General features: G+C 48.2%; 1 protein-coding gene across 2 annotated transcripts in view; it reads right to left on the bottom strand.

Annotated features, from left to right (window-relative positions):
* Window positions 1-2,213: 2,213 nt before the first annotated feature.
* The window catches only part of ABL1 (ABL proto-oncogene 1, non-receptor tyrosine kinase), a 96,720-nt gene continuing 74,376 nt past the window's right edge, over window positions 2,214-24,557 (bottom strand). For both annotated transcript variants that reach the window (XM_006259998.4, XM_014610571.3), the window contains exons 4-11: window positions 21,479-21,751; window positions 16,029-16,113; window positions 15,484-15,661; window positions 12,303-12,487; window positions 10,043-10,195; window positions 9,434-9,523; window positions 8,594-8,758; window positions 2,214-5,961 (exon numbers count right to left, since the gene is read on the bottom strand). In XM_006259998.4, the coding sequence (XP_006260060.2) occupies window positions 4,277-5,961; window positions 8,594-8,758; window positions 9,434-9,523; window positions 10,043-10,195; window positions 12,303-12,487; window positions 15,484-15,661; window positions 16,029-16,113; window positions 21,479-21,751 (2,814 nt within the window). In that variant the 3' untranslated portion in view covers window positions 2,214-4,276. The remainder of the gene's footprint in view (window positions 5,962-8,593; window positions 8,759-9,433; window positions 9,524-10,042; window positions 10,196-12,302; window positions 12,488-15,483; window positions 15,662-16,028; window positions 16,114-21,478; window positions 21,752-24,557) is intronic.

Below are 24,557 nucleotides of genomic sequence, written 5' to 3'. Positions count from 1 at the left end.
TCATGTCCGGGGTGTGGGGGATTCCTGGATCCCCCATCCCCACTGCCCTTGCAGCCACGGGGCTGCGCTTCTCTGCAGAGCTGTCAGGGCAAATGATGTCTTCAGCCAAGTTACTAGGACGGGCAGTCTGCTAGCTCCAACGGCATTTAAGCTCGTACCTGCTCGTACAAACACCCAGGTCCTCCAAGCCAAGGGGATGAAATCTGGGGGAAGGCCTGGGGGTCCCAAGCATCTGACCATGCCTTCTTCTCAGATGGCCCTCCAGGCAGCCAAAGGTCTGGACAGGTTCAGGAACACGTTCCCCCAGTATTTGATCATCAGAGGGCTCCTGCTGAATGGGAAAGGTGCCAGAGACAACAAACGGCCCCCAACTTCCCAGTGCTATCAGCTGGTGCCCAACCTCTCCCAGGAGCCAGCCGTGTTCCCCTTCCCTGACCCTTTTGTTTGGCAGCTTCTCTGCAGGTCAGGCTGCCCCGGCCCCCGTAGGTGGATCCTTCCTTGAGAAAACACTGACCACGCTTCATGTCTTTGTGACAAGCAATTTTCTCAGCTGAGCTTGCAGCTCAAAGGACAGCCTGGCACTGGAGGCAACCTGACAGGGAGCATTACCATTTCACACACAACACAACACAAAGCAATTTTTTTTTCCCCAGAGTACTCGTTCTTTCAGGCTCAATAGCCCTGAAAATTGGCACCATCACACTGTTAAATGCATCGATCTGCTAAATCAACTCCCACTGTGTTTGGCTATGGCTAAATTTAGTCCTGAATCCCCCTTCCTCCTTCCTGCCCCTGCACTTCTCGGTACTTTGCCCAACAGGTCAGCCGACCACCGTTCTCCCATGACAAGGAGATCTCCAGGAAGGATATCACTTGCAGATGGGACGAAATCCCCCACCTCCTGCCTGGTCTGCATGGCTCTGCCTCAGCGGATCCAAAAGCATTAATTACAGTGCCTCACCTGGGGTTGTTCATGCATCTGTCTTTATGCTGGCAACGTCAATGGGAAGTATTCTGATCTAAGGGGCATTGTCACAGAAGTACTGTAACCTTCCTGCACTTTCATGCATGTTTCTGTTAAATGATGCCGCCCTAGTGAGAGAACCTGGTTCAAGACTTGGCAGAAGTGGCACCAATATTGCCAGGAATAAAGTAATATTGTCTATTGCATGCTCTGACTCATTTCTTTTCGCTTAATGGTACAAACCCACCTGCAAATTAGCCCCTGCAGCTCAACAAACTTTGCTTTTACCTCACATAGCTGGAACGCTGTGCATAGGCATCTCCAGCAGTCAGGATGCTGCATGGGGATGTAGGGGACTCTTCTAGCCACAGCTCTATCCCTGGGTCGTTGTGTGAGCCTGGGTCATCATGTCTCCTCTCTGCGCCCCTCCTGCCTTTTGTGTTGTTTCTTTAGCTATGTGGACAAGGACTGTGGTTGCGCACAATGGCACACCAGGGTAGGCTGGATCCATGACATGCTGATGCCTGGGGGAGTGAATCCACTGGAGTGGCCCAAGGGCAGTAAGTAAGCTCGGAGGTGGCACACGCCAGCCAACAGAGAGGCTGGTTCATGCTCCGCTGCATGGCTAACATCGCCAAGGGTCAAAAGTACCTTTAAGGGCTTGGGTGTTTCCACGTGCGCACCAAGGGAGACGGGAGCTAGCACCAGGCGGGCACCATCCTGGGAGCAGCGTTGTCTCCGTTTCTCAGAAATGAGGTCTATGGGCTCAGAGACCTGTGGGATTTGACCAGGAGGAAGGCAAAGCCCCTCCTGACTTGCAAACATGGGCTTCATGAAAGGCAGAAACAAGAACCAGGTAGGGAGAAGCCAAGCTGTCTGGCTAAAGAACGGGGCACGCCAGCCAAAAGGAACCAAGGACAGAGCCTGAACGTGCACTGGTGACAGAGGGAGGAAAGTCCGGGGCCACGTATGGATCTCACGGATGTCAACAGCACATCTCCAACTGCCAATGAGGCCCGTGTTGGTCTTTCTTCTGTACATCTTTTGCTTTTCTCGGATGCATTTGAGAACCAGCTCCAACAGCCCCAGGAGCTCGCTGTCCCCCGGGCATGATCAGCACGGTGCACTGAAGGCCTCCATGAGTCCTCGCAGAGCAAATGTGCTTCTAGTCCGCTCTCGGGAGGGCACATCACCTTCCAGACAAGCCACTGGGGCCAACAACCCCCTCAGCAAGACACCAACGCGCTCCTGGTTTTCCTCAACAATGATTTATTTTTAAATATACTATGCAAGAGAGACCAGAATAAAAAATAACCCCCGAAAAAACCAAAAACAGAGGAAGTGAGAGAGAGGTGGGAGGGGAAAGCCACGTACAGAAACCATCTGTATTGGACCAAAACCAAAGGGAACAGCCCCTTGGGTATCACGAAGAGGAAGGACAGAGCTATTTACACGTAGTAAAAAAAGGACAAAAGAAGTCTACAAAAGTGTGTAATACCAAGATACAAGTGTATAATATAGTGGCACAAGAGGTTATCAACAACGTAAAAACAGTACCTCAGAAACAACAGTCCAAGGCGTGGGGTTTTTGGATTTTTTTGCTTGTGGGTTTTTTTTTTTCTTTAAAGGCAGCCTGTGGCGTGTGGTTCTCGTTTGTTTTTATTGTTTAAATGTCTGTCGTGCGTTGTCGCGGCTGGTTGTGAGGTCGCAAGGTGGTGTGAGCACACAACAGAACGCACTATGGGAAATCGTATACAAAACCGAGAGCTCCTCAGTGGAAAAAATAAAATAAAATACAAATGGAAGGTGATTAGTGTTTAAAAATACACAAAAGGAGGGGACCTGGGATGGGGAGCTTGCTTTCTTCTCTCGTCTGGAACGGTTACAAGGAGTTAAATTGCACTGTTAATAGCCCTAAACCTTGTCCTTTTACTAACAGGCGTGTTGCAGTTAGTTCCCAGTTGGCTGAATTAGTTGGGAAGGTCAAAGCAACCTGGGAAAGGTGCTCCTTGGAGGCACAGCTCCCTCGGGGACATACATACACCCAGGGGAAGAATTGTCTGCAGGCTCCCCAGGTCCTTTAATCCTGACCAGAACCGTCGGAGTATCATTGAGGCAATCAAGTTTTCCAATGGAAGTAGAACAACCTACGCTAACCGGCAAGGGTGACCCTAAGCACTTCAGTGGGATTCAGTGTTGATGCTGAGAGGAAGGGTTTGCAACATGCTGCTTCCCTCTTCCTCACAGGGACTGCACGGGGGAGTGGTAGCCGGGTCTGATACAGCCCTTATGTGCTCACTGCTCCTGTGTCATTGAAGCGGCTGGAAATTTTAGGCAAATAACAGCTCTGCCGGTGCATCTGCTCAAGAGCACTTGGGATGCACCAACTCGGCTGAAACAACTGCTGGAGGCACACTGGAATCCTTTCGGATGGGTTTAGCGCCCTCCCCACCCGTTGCAACCCTCCTATCCCTCGCTCAGTGACGGGCGGCAATTCCCCCAAGTGTCGACTATCGGGAGAGCATGAGCTGCTCTTCTCTCCCCAAACCCTGTCTGTCTTTTATTGCTACCAAAGAGAGATTCACAAACGGGATCACAGCATTAACAGGGACCATCCGCAACAATCCAAACCTCCAGCGATTCATCTGGACTCTCCACCGTGAAGAAGTCATGAGAAGCGCGGATCTGTTGGCTGGCAGCTAAGGGCTGCGGATGGAGCCGTTGGGAAGATTTTGGTAAACATCTTTCATAGCGTCCTATTTCACGAACGAGTTACATAGATACTCCACCCCCCGAGCCCCAATCTGACACATTAATGTCACTCACAGAAGCGTCAGACTCAGGCAGGGGACATGCGCTGTGACCCCCCCCAGGAAAGCAGCGGGCATATTGCTATTCAAACACTCAACTCTGGGGCAGGGGGAGGGAACGACACGGCAGTAGGACTCCCTCCCGGAGGGGGGCAGAACATCAATGTCCGTCAGTCCAGCTTCAAGCTTAAAGCTCTGTCCAGAACAACAGAATATTAAGAAAAAGGCATGATGTGACCTCGGCATTTCGCCTCATCGTCCACAAGGCAAGAACTCCACAGATAAGAGGATCGTGAGTACGTGAGTCGCAGGGAGCCTGGGTGAAAAGGGAGGAAAAGTGCATCTCGATGGACTCCCCGGCTTAGGCAGCGGGGCAGCATTCAACCGTCTGGGTTCATCCCTGTCCCCAAGGCCCCTGGTCCCCTATCAGTCTGCATGTGCACTCCCAGTTCTCTCTGCAGCTGGCTTTGGCCCATGACAAGCAGCAGCCACCTGACTTCTGCTACCTCTGAACAATGTCACTGATTTCTTTCACCGAGCTAAGAAGCTTGCTAAAGTCTTGTGTGGCCGCGGGACCACTGCCAGCTGTGGCTGGGCAAATCTGGAGCTCCCGGAGGTTGTTCTCCAGCTTATTGATGGCCTCCCGGAAAGCAAACTTGTTCCTCATCTGCTGGATGGAGTCCACGTAGCTCACACAGAAGGTGTAGAGGTTCTTGCCGGCCTCCAGGACGGCACTGTGGCTCGCCATTTGTTCCGAGTTCTTGCTGATGGCGAGGCGCAGGGCCTCCGTGCTTTCCAATACCACTCCCTTGGTGATGGTGCCACTAGCGATCCTCTCCGGAGGCTGGCGGGTCTTCCGCAGCGACACTCTGGTGGAGATAAGAGGGATGAAGGCTGTGGATGATGGCTGGTCACCACCTGAGGCTGAAAGGACTGCTGAAGAGGGGGCTGGGGCTGCTGTGGTCAGCATCTTGCTGGAGGACTGTGGCTTTGGTATGGAGGGGAGCCCTGGCTTCTTGCCCCCTTCCCCTGGCTGGTTTGGCTTGGCAGCATCACTGCTGGCAGCGTCTGCAACCTGAGGCAGTGGTTTGGATTTAGGACCTGACACTGCATCTGCTGCTGCTTCGTGCCCAGGGCTGTGGGAGGCTTTTCCAGGCCTGCCGACAGAGGATGAAGACAGCGGAAGCGGTGGGGTTGGCTTCAGCTTCGATAGCTTCCCCTTGTCCTTCTCTGAAGTCTGTTTGAGCCTCCTCATCCTGGGCTCTTCGGTGGAAGCCTTGCTAGCACCCACAAACATGGCAGAGCTGACTTTCACAGCAGGCCCTTGGTCCGTTGTCGTAGGGGTACCTAAGGCACTCAGTTTGACACCGTCATCCTTATGAGCCACACCGGAGGACAGAGGACCGGCAGGCTGCCTGCGCAAGAGTTTGGGTGTCAGTGTGGGTGGGCTGGAGCCAGGGCTCGACTCAGCGTCTTTGAACACATCGTCGGTCGCCTCCTCGTTCTTCTTCAGCAGCCGCGGTGGGGGTGTTGCCGTCCCCTTGGTGGCAAGATCCGTCTTGCTCTCATTCGCCCGCTTCCGCGGCAGGGCAGGCTTCTCGCTTTTGTGTCCCCCGAAGGTGGACGAATCGAACTGCCGTCCCGTGGACTGCGGGTCCCGGGGTAGTGTCACCGACTTCCATTCGGTGTCCTTGGCTCCATGGGGCACGCACGAGGCAGAGCAGGATCGCAGGAAGCGCTTGCTGGCATTCAAGCTGCTCTCGTCTTCACCGGCAGCTGCTCGGCTGCTGGTCATAGTGCTGGACTTTTTCCACAGGTGGGGCGATAAAAAGCCAGAGTTCCCCGTGACTGCCCCGTTGATGACCCCAGCCCCATTGCTTGGGCCCTGGAATTTGGAAGGATCAGCGGCGTCCGTAGGCGGCGTGGTGAAAGCCCCGTTGCCGGCATCCCTGCTCTCATCCTCACCCCCTGCCCTGCGGTCCGGGTGGCCATCTATCTCCCGGAAGGAGCTGCTGCGCTTTGGAGGGGTAGGGGCTGTCTTCTTCTTCTTCTTGATAAGAGCGCTGAAGAGGTTGGTCTTTTTGTCCTTCGGAAGCAGCCGCTCGTCTTCATTTAAACTGCTCTCCAGGGCGACTCTTTCCTTCCGTGGAAGCAACGGAGACACGGCCGGTTCATGCTCCAGATGGTCTGCAAGGAACAGAGAAGATTCTATTGAGCTTCGCTTCACGAAACAGAACAATCTGTTCTCCTCCGAGACTGCCGCGCTCTGACACCGCCTAATAGGCACCGGCTCTGTAAACAGAGGCCCACGCTCAGACCTGCTGCAAAGTGGATACAGCTCCACCGAGGCCAGGGCTGGATTTGGTCCAGAATCCCGAGGTATGCTCAATCCTGACATACATCTGGATGTCTCACTAGCTTTGCTGGGTCACAGACTGTGAATGAGTATCAAGGGCAGTTTAGTCCTTTTGCTGCTGGCTCCTTCCCAGCCACTCAGTGAAGGGACAAAGAAATTCCCCACTAACCCACTTCCTCATCTCCCTGCTTGGTTAAACTACACATCTCCCTCCCTCCCATCTTCAATCTCTGGTGGAGCAAAAATAACTAGGACACAAGAAGAAATCAGGATCACTCCAGCAGCAGAATACGATGAGCTGCACCATGGTGAAGACGGGCAGTCTTTGACAATGGAGGGAAGCAGGGATAATGGACTGCTCCAGTGGAACTGCTCTGGGAGAAGAGGATGGAGTGACCCCTTTACCACTTACAAGAAAAATTAGAAAATGAATAGTGGTTTATGATAAATTTAGAGGGAGTCCTGAAGGATTCCACATTTGAATGACAAGAGGTCTTGTTCACAGGTCAGGGACTGCAACAGGAGCACTCAAACAGCTCTCTAATTTGAGACAGAGCTGCCTGCAGGGCAGTAGACACATTTAAAGCTTGAGCAGGCAGCAAGAGGAGGAGATGAAGCAGGGCTAAAGAAAGAGAAAAGGCTCCTCCTTAGTCACGTAAAGGTAAATATCTATACTCGTGTCTCAGCTGAGAGAAGGGGATAATCTTTTTCTTTTTTTAAGACAGAGATGCAGATTTCAGGAAGAAATGCAGTACCTGCCAGGAAGCAGATCACACACTTTTGTGAACACATATTTAGACTGTTCGTGTGCAGCTGAATATGTTTGTATGTGCCCAACCAAAAAGAAATGTTAAAATAATCTTCAGAGGGCAGCCCTTTCCTGAGAGTGGATACAAGTCACTCTGAGCAACTCTGCTCAACCTCCTACAATCTGGAAAGAGATTTTTCCTGAAAGGACAGGGTAGGGATAAGACACCAGTTCAAGTCTCTTGTATCTCCTGCCAAGGACAAGCCTCTCTCAGTGGTCGAGACACAAGCTCAGAGCTCCTCACCAAGTGCTCTCTATTCAGAAGCAAGTCCATCTGCCCTGGATACCCATGAGCAATTGGAAGTGGAAAAAAGACAAAGGATTTTTTTAGGTCTCTATTGGGATGTTGTTAAGATACATACAACCCACTTATGCCCACACACACACACTTTGTCATAGCTCTCTATATACTTTGTCATCTCTCACCAGACTGGAATATGACAAAGTATCTGTGAGAAGACTACCACGTGTCAGTGTGGACTAAAACCACCCCAAAGAGGAGGGCTGGTGATAACCTTCTGTACTGTGCATGCATGCCATACACCCCCCCCCCCCCCACACACACACACACACACATCCACCCAACATACAAAAGATTTCTGGGGCCTCAAATACACAAAACATAATGAACAGATTAATAACATTCCTGCTCTCATATAGTGCTTTCCATCAATCAAATCTGAAAGTGCGCTGCTAAGGGGTTTGCCCACTACAGTCAGAATCAGCACCTTTAGCCGGAGCTGGCAAAAAACAACCCATCTGCAATATTTTTTTTTTTTGAAAAAAAACAAACTTCATTTTAAAATATGTTCTGGGTACAAATTAAGTGTCTGTGCTCAATGTTTTATCATTGTTTTCAACAGCCCCCGAATGGAAACTACACGCTTTGAGAACCTGACTGAGAGGTTGTTTAATTTCATGGTAGATTTTGTAAATACCTCTGTGGCCCTTGCTGAAATTATATTTGGTACCTGCCAGAAGTAATACTCTTCAGCGTTTCAAAGCAGACACTCAGTATGATTTGGGGCTGGAAAACCCTCCCTTATCAGAGGCTACACTGCGCACACAATTCTGAACACTACCCAGCTTATTCAGGCAGAAGGCAGGGTGGCTCATTTATACCACCCTGGCAGCACCAAGAGACTGGAAGTCGAGGCAAGTCCCCTTTGCTGGGAATTTTCTTGCATTGGGACAACATGAGGTGGTGAGGGGGGATAGGGGACTCAGGCCAGCTCTCTGATGGATCCTGCTCTGCAGATGGCTGAGGATCACGAGGGCATGACCCAAGCACTCTGTCCTCTGGCACTGCTCTGAAGTTGCCAATTGCAGTGGATACACAACAGCTCCTAGGGCAGATTAGTCCTTGAACTAGGTAACAATTCACACAGATATCTCCCATTCCGGGCTGTATCTCTTGCTGCTGCAACTCCCAGTACTAACACTGATCCTTATCCAGCTACAAAAGTGTTGGGAGCTACAATGATGGATTCCTCAATCCAGAGAGAAACCAGGACACCTCATGGCAGCAGAAATATTCACAAGGTTGGGGGTCCTGTTTCTATCATGTCTTCTCGAGGTTCTCTCTGGATTCAGGCATCCTCCTCTGTCTCAGGCTGCCTCATGCACAGGGCAGAGCAGCTGGAGGTGTGACATACCACATTCCCCCTGACTTCTGGGGTGTGCTGGCTCCAAGCTCTCGTTGGCTTCTTTGCTTTCAGCCGCCCTCCTGGACGTCCTTGTTTTGGTCGGTAGTTCTGGAGCCTGCAGAAAGTTACTCACAACGCTTCTCATCCCTTTTTTCCCCAGTTCTTTCTCCACCTCTGGAAGGCACAGAGAAGGATGTTTAGAAGGGAAACTGGAAGGACAGAGACAAAAGATAAAGCTACTAAACTATTAAGGAATAATGGGGAAAGAGAGAGGCTGATGGCATGGGGGGCGCTTAACATTGTTCAACCAGAAGACCTCTAGGCGGTATGCACGCGTACATGTACAGGTCTCCTCTATTTTTTTTTTTTTTTTTTAACGCGGGAGGTACAAATCACAAAGTTTCACTGCAAAGCTACATTGTTGGACCATTCAGAGATAGCCGCAAATTACAATTAAGGTTACTACCTTGTCATGGAAATTCTTAGCAAGTTCCACAGCCAGGGTATTTGTGGGGAAGGAGAGGGGGTCCCCAGAGAAGGTAACAGTCATGAAAATTGCTAAACAAGAAGCTCCTAGTTGCATTTCCCACCTGGGGGCCACAGCCATAATGGGGTGGTAGTGAAGAAGGACAATGCCCCTGTTCGTTCCTACAGGGCAACATCATTTCCCAGGAGCGTAGGTGTTCCACTCTCTTTGAGTGGCTGGGATCCACATGGGAGTCGCAGAGTTTCTCCATTCATCTGGTTTCCATGACCGCAGTGAAAAACTCACAGCCACGATTTATGATGCGTTTGTCCTATCACTTCCCCTTCCAGACATGGTGCCAGCAGAAAGGGAAGTGGACCTACCGTCTGATATGCTGGACTCTTGAAACATCGTCTCAAACGCCTGGTGGATTTCAGCAAACGAGGGCCTGTCTGAAGGGCTCCACTGCCAGCCTGGAAGAGCAGCGGTATCAAGACCTTCTAAACCAGCCTCATAAACTTTCATTAGGCTGCACAGCACTTCTGGGGAGCCAACCCCACATCATGATTCCTGCTTTAATGAGAGGCCAGCTACAGTACAGACGCTAGACGCCTGGTTTGAAGCAGCCACAGCACCCAGCAAAGCACAAGGGCTGTGGCTGCTCTGCAACTTCAGACTAGAAATGGTTAGAAAAAGCCTGAATGGCAGAGCAATGCTTAGTCCCCTCCCACAGCTAAAGGTGGGTGCACAATCCTTTCTTTAGATCCCCAGGACACATGACCCAGCACCACCCAGCTCCCATTCTTAGGAGGGAATAAACCCCCCCGTGACAAGAACGGGCTACTTCAGACTTCTGACGTCCTCTTGGGAGAGCCAAGTTTAACATGGGAGCCAAGCGCATGCACACAAAGCTGCCTGTAACCACATCCCGGGGCTTCTGCTACATCTCTGCAGAGCTCCAGCAGCTCGTCTCTGTGTTTCCGAAGACTCACATGCTCTCATGAGTTCATAGACTTTCTCAGGGCAACCTTCTGGACGCTCCATGCGATAGTCCTTCTCCAACAGCTCGTACACCTGAGAGAGGTCGATCCCAGGGTACGGGGACATGCCGTATGTCGCGATTTCCCACAATAGGACACCGAAGGCTGCAATAAAGAAATCACAAAGCTTAGTCTTGAGGTACTTCCCCAAGCTGCAAGTTGGCTTTTGGTGGGTGGCTAAAATCAACCTTCCCTTGCATTTAGCAAGCCCCCTTCTCTGGGAGGCTCGTACTCCACAGTAGCTAGGATGCTGCCATAGCATAACAAGTCTCTTTATCAGTGCAGACAAGTCCCCTGTGATATGACAGAGTGGAATTAGACTAATTTTCAGCGTATCTGCTGTCTCCAACCCAAATGCCTTGAGATCCTTCAAGTCCTGTTAAAGGCACAATTAAGAGACTTCACAGCGGATTAGCTGAAACTACGTCTCTGCAGCACAGCAGCCTCCCTGCAAATCTGACAGCTCCTCTCACATCCCCCCCGCCTCCTTCCCATTAGGACTCCCATATCCAAATGGTTCAGTTGCTTTGGGTTGCCTGCATTCCTGGAGCATGACAATCTGCAGGGGGGAAAGCAGCAGTTCCAATGCCGGGATGGACTTCACAGCGATGACTGCCAACTACCTGAGGCATTGGGTTCACTAGAAACTGTAACACAAGGTATAATCACTGCTTGCAACTGCCTTCAATATAGATGGGACATCTGAGTCACAGAACTGTTTAGGGGGGTTGGAAATGAGTGTCAGCCACTCAACTAGGACTCAAGTCTAAAGAACAAACTCAACACCAGAGCAACAACCTGCACATAATTAGCTCAGTCATTGGAGTCTGGTTTTAACCTGAAGAGAAAGCAATTACAATCCAGCATAAGTAATGAAATCACATCAATTTACATGGTAACCACCGAGGGCAATCTATGCTAGACATGGCCACAAACAGCTCTGCTTGAATACTGTCTGCAGGCAATGAGGTGCACGCATGCAAACTTCTGAACCCTCAGCCACGGCGGCAAGCATCCACAAAAGGCCTGCTCGCTTGATCTCGAGTCACAGTCCAGAATCCATAAGCCCTGGTCCCGCCATGCAGAATCTGGTTAGATATTAACATAGCCTTATGTCTTTATGATATAGCTTCTCCCAATACGTTAAATTAAAAATACACAGAAAATGCCCCAGCCACCACTGGAGAACATCACCACCCCTGGTGCTGTGACAGCTATTCAACAACACACACATTGCACAGAAAGTTGCACCATTTTACCCAGCCATCACAGACTCGAAACTTTTTCCACCATCATTGTAACAGTCAGCTGTATCCCCCAGCAACTCCCACTGCCCCAAATATCAAGTCCTACTCCAAGCAGAGCTTTCTATAACCTGGAAAAGGATAAGAGAAAACCTGACGATGGACTAAAAGTGGAGGGGGAGCTTTGCGAGTCAGAATGGAGAGAAGTTGGCTCTTTCGCAGGGGCCATCAGTCCTATTTTATTAAAGGCTCTGACGCAGTCACTGGTCAAGTTCTCTTTGGTGTGGACACACAAAACAACCACACTTGCAGTAAATGATACCCATGTGAATCTTACATTTGCTTGCTCTTGTAGTAGTTTAAAGTGGAGCAAAACTATAATACCTTTAGGCGCACTTCATCTAGAGATAAAGTTATGGCCACTGGCTCACTGATACCGCTACAGGAGAAGGCAGATGTAACAGCTACACCCAAACAAATCGTGCGTGCTCCTGGGTAGCAACCTTCTTGCCCTTTTAAAATGGCTGCAAGTTCAGTCTGCCCACAGCCTTCATTTCTCATCTCAGCCAGGGAATTTTACAACTGCACAGAGATAACCACACATGTGAAAGAGCCCTGACTCCCACTTTCATCCCAGAAGTAGTTTAGAAAGCCAGTGCATTTTCCACCGCACAGTGCCCCATGGTACTATGCTTAGGGCACCACTGATCTGGGGCTGGCTCAGGCACCCACGACCCTGCAAACACTTCATATTTGGATGTTATTGTGGCGGGCAGGCTACTTCTGCATGTGGGTGTCTGCAACTTTCTGCCCAGGTTCCCCTTTCATGTCTTCCATTCAAATAAGGACAAGGTCCCACCTTGAAGTGGGAAAACCACCAACTCTTTCTTGAACCTGATTCCTAAACAAAGATGATGAGGAAGAAGAAAGCTATCACCATCATCATCAATGATGGGGTGAATACCTACCCCAGACATCAGACTTGATGGAGAACTTATTGTAAGCAAGACTCTCCGGTGCAGTCCACTTGATTGGGAACTTGGCTCCAGCATGGGCAGTGTACGTATCTCCGGTCATCAGCCTGCTCAGGCCAAAATCTGCCACCTTCACCAAGTGGTTCTCTCCTACTAGGCAGTTTCTGGCAGCAAGATCCCTAGGACAGCAAGCAAGAAGAAAAGCACAGATCAGGAAAGGTCTTTGCAACATCTCGCGCTGAGCAGAACAAAGGCCGTTATTTGTTACCAAAGGACCCCAAGGCTTGGCGTGTATTTTCTCCGGGGAAATTGAACAAGTACCTCTGTGTGAGAGAGACAGATTAGTTGTCGTTACTACTTAGTGAAAGTGTCATCAGCCTCCTTTTTTGAAAAAAAAAAATTAGAAATCAAAACCTTCCGAAAAAAAGCTCACTTTCAATAAAAGCTGCCGCTGCCAGGATAAAAATCATTTTAAACGACAAAATGTCTGAGCTTGTCTTGTTTTACTGAAACAATAAGCGTTTAAAGGTCCTTACCATTTTCCCCTTTTTGTTTTTACATTTCACTCAGGCCAGGCAATCAAAATGCCCTAAGTCACTTCCCATGCCATTTCTAGTCAATTTTCCTCCTGGATTACCATGCTTAAATTCTAGCTGCACTGGTTTCTCCAAACAGATCAGACCAAGCAACAAATACCACAATTGGGCACTTTCGCATGCTGCATTCAAGAGGTTTTATCCTAAGTGCAAAGCATGATTTGTAAAGAGCAGGACAATCTCTGCCCAGTCATGAGCTGAAAGTCTCATGTCTCCTTGCGATACGGAGATGCAGACAAACGGCCATACCGGATCGGACCACCAAGACCGTCCAGCCCAGGTGTTGGCTACGACAGTGGCCAGCACGAGCTGTTACAGAGGAAGACTCAACAAATCATGTGAAACCAGTTATGAAATAACCAGGCACAGAGGAGATGTTCTCCTTTTTCCCTTCAGAAGTTGGAAACTGGTTCAAGTCTTCATATCAGGGGGAAGGTTATTTCTTCCTAAAGCTCTTCCATGCTGCATCTCTGCTGTTACAATACTGCATGCTCTTCTCAGACCCCACAGAGTTTTATTTTTTCAATCTTCCTAGAGTTCGTGGTCTCAATGGTATCTTGTGGCAAGAAGCTCTACAAGTGACTTAGATATGAACAATGAATGTATTTCCTGGGATTACATTTCTGAGAAAATATTTAGCTCACTTCTCAGGATGCAGCTCTCCCTTTATCTTGAAAATAAGCCCAAGAAGTCCATCAACTCTGCTGCCACCAGCACCAGGGCAGGCCGGACTTCCTATTCCTATGGACTTTGACCATGAATGGGGCATCTCAACAGCCTGGATGATCAAAGAGAAACCCAACAGTTGCCATGGATGAACCTGTGCTAGTATGATTAAGGCTCTGAGGCATAGCCAAAAGCTCCCAAGGGGGTGATATGGCCAGCATCATATCCAGCCACATTTGGCTTTCCAACCTAAACCTCCAGATGATCATTACAGTTGGGTTGACTAGCAGCTGTCTTTGGTCTTCCACACCTTCGCATAGACTTGGATTTGCAGAAGAAGGGGCAACAACCAACTTATAATTAAGAAAGGGCTGTGTGAAGAGCAGCTGCCACATCACTAGCTCACATGTAATCTCTCTCAAAGTGCATTGTGCTTGTAAGAGGATCAGGTACGTGAAAATATTTCTACTAATGTTACATTTTGTATAAAGCTTCCAGACTACATCGCATCAAATTAGAAACAGATTCTTCCACAAAATAAGAACGGGCACCTACCTCCTAGCTCAGCAAGATCTGCCTCTGATAGCGGCTCTTCAAAAAGACTCCTGCAGAGCTCAAACTTTAGAAAAATTTCACTAGAGGCCCATTAAAACACTGTGTAATGTTTCTGACCATCCCCTCTCCTTAGTATTGATCACCACTGTGCGTCTCTATATATAAAACTCTTTTTCATAATCACATTCCTCCTCCTGCCCAATTCATTAAACGAGGTCAAAGCCCAGCATTTGAATCTGTGAATGTGAACTGTGACATCACTTGTGAAATAACAGCCCTGGTGGATGTGGGGGTGGCACGTTATAAGGAAAAAAAAGTTTCTATTTACTTTAGTTATCTGGGCCATTACCAGTAATGGGAGATGAAGTCCTTAAGAAGGCAGAGGAATGAGATTCAGCAGAACATTTCAGAAAGTTTGCTTGCTACAAGCAGAGGCGACTAGATACAACAGGGCAAATCAGAGGTTGGGAAAGCTCAATTTGTAGCACCACAGTTAGCTTTCCTGACTGACAGGAGAGCTCAAATCAGGTTTGTGTGCAGCATAGGGAATGCATGTCTTACAAGGAACCTCTACGTTTTACACATGAGCCTCATTCATCTCTATGAGGAGACATGTGCAGATTTCATACTCCAGCTAATTGGATAGGAAAGGTCAGGCAGTGGCACGGAGAACTTCTTGTATTAAAAAAGAAAACCCAGCAAAAACTCTCAAGTCTTCATCTAGGATGTGTCATTATATTGCTAGGAGGTCATTTCCACAGACAAAGAATGCAAAGCATTGGCCATAATTGCTGCACATTTAAAGGTCAAAATCCTCCAGATTTTAAGGCTCTGAAGATGTTTAATACACAGATGCATGCAATTCAAGCAATAAAAGAAAACAATCCCCAGAGCAGATGAAACCAGGGTGACAGAAAATGAAAGCACAATGAAAAGACAGCAGAAGGTGGCTTTACCGTGATTACTAGTATGTATATAACAATGCCAATGGTTTCAAGGAAGAGATCATTACTGCTGAACATTAATGCCAGAGGAGTAACAGGCAATCTATTTGACAAAGAGCCCTGTTTATTTTAGTCGCTTGCTTTTAAATCAGCAGGTCAGAACTTAAATGCTACTCTTCATACACATCAATACCTTCACAATGTGTGCAAGTAAGAAAAAACACCTCAGCTGAAGAGCAGTCCCAAGACTGGCCCCTGTAAAGTATTACCTAACACACAACATCCAACGGCAGCATAAGACATGCCAAGATGTTGAGCTGTGACATGTAACGCATGTGGATACAATACTGAGATACTCTGAAAGGTATTACGATAACTCAAGGAGCGTGGGAAGGTGCTCTGCAGCCTTCCTACCTGTGAATGAAGTTCTTCTTCTCCAGGTACTCCATGGCCGAGGAGATCTGAGTGGCCATATACAGCAGCACCACGGCATTCACCTCCTGCCGGTTACACTCACGCAAATAATCAAGCAGATTCCCATATGTCATGAACTCGGTGATGATGTAGAATGGGGGCTCTCGCGTACACACCCCTATTGAGGGAAACATTTAAAAACACAATCATTTGCTTCCAGAATGCCTTAGTCTTCAGATTTTGCCCTTCTGGGCAACTTATAAGTGTGTGCTCAGAGCGGTAAAGGATAGGAAAGGGAGACTGTTTCTTAGAAACTGGCTAGTAATCTCTTCTACATGTCCTGCTTTAGGCTATTGCATCTTAAATGCAAAGAAGAAGATACCATTAAAAATCATGTACTACTTTCAGGAATTGTGAATTTTGCCAGAGCATAAGTGCCTGTATCTAAAGGCTTGGGATGGTAAGCAGCTTAACTGCTCCTTAAACATCCGTATCACTGTACAGGGGTTTAGTTTAAATCCTTCTGCTGGGTATTTATCACTTACCTAATAATTGCACCAAGTTAGGATGCTTGATCTCCTTCATTACTGCAGCTTCTTTCAAGAACTCCTCCACCTCCATGGTGTCCTCCTGCAGCAAAACAGGAGAACTTCAGCAAGCACAATTTGCACGAAGGGGAAACAGATCTCAGCATGTGGACTGAAGAGTAATCGAAACCAGACAGCGTAAGCCATGATTGCTCCAGGACCACTGCTCCCTGCTGCAGCCACGCCACAGTGCCAGGAAGCTTCAAAGTCTGCTTCTCTGCTCCACTATCATTCTTCTATCCCATCCATTTCTTTGGACACACAAAGGTATTTTCCTGGGCTCTGTCCTGGGCTCCTCTCCTGAAAAATCATCTAGAATTTAGACGGGAAACATCATCTGTGCTCTCTCATGACAGAAGAAATGGTGCTATGGTGACAAGGGGGAAAAATGCTAAGACCATCCATTTGTGCAAACATCTGAGGCTGCCTAAAGCTGCTGTGCTCCACCACATCCGCCATTCAAAAGAGGGAGCACTGATATTGCTGGCTACTCAACTGCAAATGGCAATTACTCCATGACCAAAGACATGAGGTTTTAGGGCTTGTATGTTTGTTCCTGGCTTTTAGGGCATCTATACGCATGCTCTGTGGTCGAGGGGGGTGCTTTAATTAGAGCGGCTCCAAGAGCGCCTGCAGCATTACGTGTATTTAGCATCCCACACTTCAAAAGGGTGGTGGGGGTGTTTGAATTAAATCTTGTTCGATGAGTTTTAGTTAAAGTGCCCCCGCTGCTGTTTTGAAGCGCGGGGATGCAGAATAGATGCAACACAGAGGCTGCTGGAGAGCATTAATTAACACGCTCCAGCAAACACAATTTATCGAGTCTGCTCGGACGTGTGCCAATTACCATGCGTCGGAGCAGATGTCTGGCATGTGTATAGGTACCCTTAGAGTCTAATATGCAAGGTAAAAGCTCTGGGCAGACGTGTCCCTACTAATTATTTATTTAGTACCATAATTTTGCTTGGCATTGCACAAGGCAAAGGAAGATGCTGTCCCTGCTCAGAGGAACAAGCAGGTGCCGGATGGCCAGAAGGTTGTTTTAAAGTGGTGCAAAATACAGATATATTTTTAAAAGGTAACTCTTCTTTCTACATCACCATTCCCCTTGTCGGTGGATTAATGCTGAAAGGCCATGTGGAAGACATGTTTTAAAGCAGGATTGCAAGAGATTTGCTGCTGCTGGGTGAGGCTGATAACACCGAGCTGGGCTGCTCCCACGGACCCGGCTGGCAGTGTTCTGCAGTTAGCGGCGGTAGTCCTATTCAAACAGCCTCGCACCATCGTTTGCTGTTCCTTGCCAATTAATTTGATTGGCAGCTGTAATTTCCTCTATGCTCTTTGTCGATACTACACAGCTGCAAGGCCCTTAAACCATTTCCTTTGGCAAAGGAAATTGGGTTAATAATCTGGGTTTCAAAACTGACCCTAAATACCTAGTTATCTAATGGACAATTTATAAACTCTGCCAGGCTCATTCTGTGCAGAAGATTATGATCGGTCCTGTGTGTTAAATCTCTTACCCCTCAATGAGGAGGTTAATGGAACAGAAACAAAGGCAGAGAATTACCATAAGAATGGTGCGTCTGCAAGACTAATGTTCGCAACAGCTCCAGGACCGATCCACCTTCAACCTCCTTCAACAGCAAACCGCAGGTAGAGCAGCGAGGCATCCTTTCCTCGTGCAAGAGTGCTGCGTCTCCACTTGGACCTGAAGAGACCACCTCAGGGGATGGGAGCTGTGTGATCACTTCAGACCACCGGCCTCTCTGGCACAAACAAGGACGTCATTACATCAGGACTGATGGACGTAGACTAGACATCTGAGCTGGACTAGGAGCTGGGCTGAGATGATCAGCTCATTTGACATGAGCTATCAAAGAGCCCTCGCATGGCAATTATATTCTGGATTCAGACTAATGATGTGGAAGGTTAGGAAGCTTTGTCTTCAGTCACTGATCGCCTCCCCGAGCCATCCGGCACCCAACTAAAAATACCGCGTGTTTCTATGTTCTCCAATCTGTGTCATATTAGACAACACCAAAACCTAACTGGGGGAAATAAAGAAGTTTGCGTGGCCTTAACAATAAATTCTCTGTTAGCTTGGATGTGCCACCAGAAGCACAACCTGTGGGCATGGGCACACAAACAGCTAACTCACCGTTAAGAGAGGGATGGACTGGGGGGACTTCAGCCCTCTTTCATTGAAGACTAATTTCTAGATTTCATAGACATTAGGGCTGGAAGGGATCTCGAAGATCATCAAGTCCAGCTTCCTGCCCAGGGGCAGGAAGTCAGCTGGGGGCAAAGGATCCCAGCAAGATAAGCATCCAAATATCTCTTAAACGAGTCCAGAGTAGGTGCTTGCACCTAAGCCACCTCTGTGGTTTGGATGCCACTCACCACAGCATAAGAGGATGCACAGCTACCGCTACCACCTCCTTTCACCTGGTAGTAGCTTTCTGTTATAAGCAGACCCCTTCTTGAGGAACAGCAGTGCTGACTATTTAGTCCAATTACTGCTTGAGAGACAGCTAGAAAGAACAAAGCTTGGGACGCAAGCTTGTTCTTTCCAAAATGACTCGACGATCCTATTATGGCTTTCGTGCTGATATCAAATTGGACAAGTCAGCCCACTAGCAAGTCTTCTTTCAGTTCCAAAACGCCACTGGCTTTGGAGTCAGGGCTCTTAACGTCCTCAAACACACCTGACACGTTCAGTCTCGGTACGCTGATTTTCCACTGGAATAGTCTAATGGGAGATTTGCAAACACCAGACTGAGTAGCGCTGTGTAGTTAAATACAACTGAAGCATGGAACGTCTCACTTTGGCCCTTGGTTTCTCTCTGCAGAAACTGCTTTGCAAAGACAGCTGCGAGCTACTTCAAGCCTGCTTAAAGGAAACCGAGCAAGAGCTGGGTTCTAGGGAGATGCAAAAAAGGAATGTGTTAAGTACTCAGGCTATCAGAAGCACCAAGGAGATGTTCCCCCCTCACTTTCCTTGCCTTCATTATTATTTCTCATATACAGATCTGGGCTAGAGAGGAAAAGCAAGAGAGCGTCAGAAAATTCTCTCAAAGAAAAATAAAATGAGCCCTCTGGGTTTCTCTGAAGAACCCGCTGAGGACTTGTTTTCCTGAGCCGTAGTTGGAATATAAATGTGGTTTTAAAATATTACCCAAAACTTTGAAGAGCATCATAATCCCACCTGTCAGACAGTAGATTGATGGATTTAAGGATGGTGGATTACAACATGGCTTTTAAGGATGGGTTAGTGCACATAATTTCACATCCAGGCACTTCTGGAGTCTCTTTTAGGGCGTTCTGACATTTCCCAGAGGAGCCTGCTGCTCCGCGTTACGATATGAACCATTTTCAGTCATACTTCTTTAAGTATTTATTTGGCATGTTCGAAGCAGTCATGGCTCACATCAAGGCACCTGCTTGTGATGCACAAACACGGGTTTTTGGCAAGAGGGTTCAGTGCCACTGTTGACAGGGGCCTTTCAAAACCACGGTGAAAGAAGTACAATAACTCTTTGGGATGAGAGAAAAACACTTTGAAAATGCCACTTCTCTCAAAGTGTCACAATGGCAGCGGGTTGGAGAGGGCTGCAATAAGCCCGGTGTTTCAGGAAAACAACCGGCCTCTCATTCTTCCTCTAAATAAGCAGTTCATTGAGCTAGTTTAATCCCCATTCTGCAAGGCAGAGAGTTCAAGGACAGGGAGGAGATTTGCACTGCACTTTCCTGCGCAGTGAACTATGATCCCATTTAACGCTAGGTGTCGCCCTCCTCATGCATAAACCAGAAAGGCAATCCGAAATGTTAGACTCTTCTGGATCAAACCAGCTGGGGACCAGCATCTCTTTGAAAAAGCATTTGCCCAGCACAACCGAAAGCCCATATGAAAAAGAGACCAGAACCACGTAGAAACGCAGCACCAGCCAGGATGCAAGCAATGAGCAACGGCAGCTTTTCTCTAGACAGGTGAGTCTCAACCAGGGCGATGCGAGATCCTTTGATGGGTGCTGCCAGGTATGAGGAGATGAGCAGGTTAAATGTGGTTGCTCCCACATCCCTCTGCAAAGAGGCAAGTGCTGTATTAAATGAGTTCATGTTTGAAATGGAGGGCTGCTCCATTCACAAATGTTATGCTGGGGTGCCATGAGTCTAAAGAGGTTGAGACCCACTGCCCAAGCCCCAGGAAACAGCTCTGTTCTCAGGCAGGAAGCCTCTCTGCCAGTGATTCTCAACCAGGGTGCTGCGAGACTCTCACAAGGGTGTTGCAGGGTGCTGGGCAATGTTAGCACTGGTAAGTGTGCAAGCACGATTCGCAAGGGAAACCCAGAGATTTCAAACAGGAATCCAGTGTTCAAACCATTCTGCCCTGTGGGGGTCTTTGCCACAGAAGATCTGTTCTATTATTTTTCGGCAGTCAAAAGACAAGCGAAAACTAAAAGCTGGTGTTTTCTGAAACATGCCTCGAGTCTAAAAAACTTGAGAACCACTGCTTTTTGAAATTCTCTTTTTCACACTTTCCATCCTGAGAAAAGTTTTCATTTGTTACCGTTTCTGCATCACGAGCCCACACCAAAACTCAAACAACAAGGACAAACAATGAAGCAATCAAATAACATGGACAGAAGGTGTTACAACACTTCGGGGTAGTTTTACCATGTTAATTGATTAGGCCTCACCATGTTCATGGGGCCCACTGCCCCCACTTCAACAGATGGGGAAAGTGGAGCAGAGAAACTAAACGGCAGAGCCACAAACAGAATTCTGACCCATTCCTCCTCTCCTAAATATTCTGACAGTGGATAGCTACACAAAATACTCATCTTCCACCTACACAAGCTTTAGGGACAAACACCACCTGTGGTCACTACATTTAACATAGCTGTTACTAGTTCAAGTATGCCTCAGCCCGATCTCCAAGTTTTGTGTTGCCCGTGTCACAACCCACAAGATTTCTCAACACTTTGTGCCAGTTCTGTTCACATATGAACAACTCATATTTGAAAATACGACACACACATGCAAAATTTCATCTGGGTTATTGGACATGATAATAAGATCCCGGGTATGCTACAAGTCAGAATCGCATTGTAAGCAGCTACCCCAAGTTCACTGGAGCTGTTGTATAGACAAAATCTTTAAAATGAAAATCATCCAGCTTTCACACAAGGGTAAAACAACTGGAAAGGACCAATAAATGCAGTCAGCCCACAGGACCAGATGTTACAAGACCTGCTGCCATATGCAAAAGAAGGATTTCCATCCACTGGTATCATCGAACCTGAGCTGAGGGACAGATGAAGCACAACCCAAGCATCGCTTCTAGCAACAGAACGGTCTCAAAGTGGTGCAAGGTAAACAGGAATGTTTAAGGCGTCTGTTCTTACCTTCAGAGTCTTCACAGCCACAGTGAGATTATACTTCTTCCAGACTCCTTCATACACTTCTCCGTACTGGCCCCCTCCAAGTTTGTGCTTCATGGTGATGTCAGTTCGCTCGATCTCCCACTTGTCGTAGTTTGGAGACACTCCATAAATAGTGGGCTTGTTGCGTTTGGGGGCAGGATAGTGTAGAGTGGTGATAAGCCCATCTGCTACAGTCGAATGGTGATGGACCAGCTCTGCCAAAGTGTTGAAGCGGCTCTCTGATGAGACGTACAGCTGAGGAGCAAGCAGGAGAGAGGTCATTTGCACAAAGCACACTGGATACTGTTACAACCCCAGTGACCTGCAGACTTTGCATTTTGGTTTCCCAGGTTTATGGGAGGGTTTTAGGGCTCCTAGGTTTCATGTTGCTTACCCGGGGGCCTGCAGTCATGTCAGCTCCTTCTGCTTTGAGGCCCTTTCCAACCCTACTTTTCTACGACTCTATGGTTAGCCCTCAAGAGCTAACCAGAGCCTGAGAATGGTTAACATACAGACAGGGAATCCTTTGGTGCAGAAGACTGAACAGGCAAAACCCTCAGCCTGAATTGGGACAAACAGCTGCCAAGCATCTTGAATCGCCCTAGAGGTACAGAAAGTGCTCTCTTTCAAAGGAGACCCTGGCCATTTGCAATCACTTTAAGATTCCCGTGCCCCTTTTCAGAAGCAGAGTGGCCATGTCCTGACCAGATTTCTACTTCACTAATGACATTTCACCTGCCTCAATTCTTCCTGAAGTTTCAGGAGGACACTGTTCTCCTACCAGTTATGCAGTGTTGCCAGGGAGGGCCAAATTGTCTGAGCCATTCCAACCCAGCAATGGGCACAAGACAGTAAGATGCTTTAAGATCTGCCTGGTTAAGAGGTGCTACATACATGTAAAGTCCTGACCACTGACCAGGAGACAGCTGGGCCACACTGACACAGAACGCTGTACACACCTTTCTTTTTCGACTCGTAGCAAGCTTCACATACCATTTTAAAAATGCCATTCAAGTGACCCTACAATAAAACTCTCTACATTCCCCATCTTTAAATCAAACCCAACCTTCTGCTACTTGGGCTGGATGCTGGAAACAGTACAGCAACATTATCTTGATAACCTCTAAGGTAAAAAAGGAGAGCGTTTCATTTTGCACCAGTGTATTGGCCCATGCTCAAAACTGCATGGCCCCACTTCTCAACTGGAGGCCACTGCTTTGTCATGGGCCTGACTCACAGAACAGACGACCTAGCAGGAGAAGCACCAGCAGCATGTCTATTAGACAAGGGGGACATAGAGAAAGCAAGGAAGATGAAGGGAATCAGATAGCACGAGTTCTCGACTGAAGCCTGGCAATCCCACTGTGCAGGATTTGTATTTGGTGCAGTGAACCCAGGAAGGGGGCAGGGATGGGGAATGGAAATGACTGCATGTCTCCATGTCAGTTTGGTGGGAGGAAACGAAGGAGAGGAGAGCAGACAGCAGCTGCCCAAACTGAGGAACTCTAATGATGCAAGAGAGGTTCCCCCCCCCCCCCCCCCACCCACCTGCCTTAAAAAGCCTCCTGGAAAGGAGAGTGCTTTGATGATTAAACGCAGTTTAAATCTTACAGTCTGTCTCAGCGGGCAGACGCTGCATGTTCGAGGCCTCCCAGGGTCTGCCTGACGGTCACCATGCAGGGAAGGTATACAGTTCAGCCAGGCAGGCACAGAGGAAGCCACAGAGAACCAAAATGTGCAGTCTGCAATGATGTCCCCAGGTCACCACCTGCCTCTGCAGTGGCGTGAGTCACAGCCGATAATGCTGTTACAAGTCCTTTGTGGCTACTGCTTTTTCAGTGAAACCCTGACTAACACGAGCACTGTCTTCTGTAAAACCGCTAGGAAACTCAGCATCTCTCTGGAATTTGGAGCCTAGAAGATAACTGGTGTAGGAGCACCCTCCTCCACTGGTGTGGGGTCATCATCCCTGGCTAAAACCAGCATTTCCTCTGAAGGTAACATCCTTTGAAGGGGGGAGAGGGTGGGAGCAGTGCACTGGTGCAAGCATGACTGCAAGAGCTGAACAAAAGCCACAATGATATATATGCTCTGGTGACAACGCACTGACTCATGCAGCCAGCCAGGGGAAGGCCTCCGTCGAAATGCAAGAGAGCCACATCCCCTGCTTTTTGACTTCTCCCACCTTTCTTTGTTCTTGGCAAAGCTCATGAAGGAACTCCCATATCAAAGTAACCGTCTCCATCTCATTTCACTACTGCAATGTAAAAACCCTTTTTGGTACAAAAGATGAAGGCACTTGCAGAAAAAGGTTCCAGAAGACCGGAAAATAAGCCAACTGAAAAGATGAAAGGCATCACACCATGAGCCAGCTATCTCCTGCGAGCTGCTAGTGGAGCATCCTCAGGGTCAACTAGGCCTTTTAGACCTGCTGGTCCAAGCTAGCACAACCTTTGTGTTGCACAGATGGTTATCTGTGAAAGCAGCTTCTGCCATCACTAGCAGTTTGGACGCTGCACTGATGGGCACAATATAAAGAGCAAGCACAGAACTTTATATTGTAGTTCACAATCACTCCTGCACACAGTGCATTGGGATCCCTTGGGATTAAAAACTAAACAAATCAGGGCTCCTAGACTCGCATGGTGTCTTTTGTCTTATCATTGTAAAACACCATATGAGAACTGGACCCCTGCCCCCGTATTCCTGTCTGGCAGATTACAAAGTCCACTTCACAGATGGGCAAAGTGAGGCTCGGATGACTTGCTAAAGGCCTCACAGCAACTCCACAGCAAAGCTGGGTATAGAATAACAGAAAATGGGCTGGACGGGACCCTCAGGAGGTCACATCTAGTTCAACCCCCTGTTCAAAGTGGGACCACCCAACTGTACCATCCCAGCCAAGGCTTTGTCTACCCAGGTCTTAAAAACCTCTACAGTGGAGATTCTACAACCTCACAACCAGTGCTTCACTACCCTCCTCATGAAACAGTTTTTCTTAATATCTAACCTAAACTTCCCTTACTGCAACTTGAAACCATTACTCCTTGTCCTGTCATCT

The sequence above is a fragment of the Alligator mississippiensis genome, chromosome 12 (genome assembly GCF_030867095.1).
Source record: "Alligator mississippiensis isolate rAllMis1 chromosome 12, rAllMis1, whole genome shotgun sequence".
In the NCBI taxonomy this organism is placed as follows: Eukaryota; Metazoa; Chordata; order Crocodylia; family Alligatoridae; genus Alligator; species Alligator mississippiensis.
This window is presented reverse-complemented; position numbering and strand designations above follow the sequence as displayed.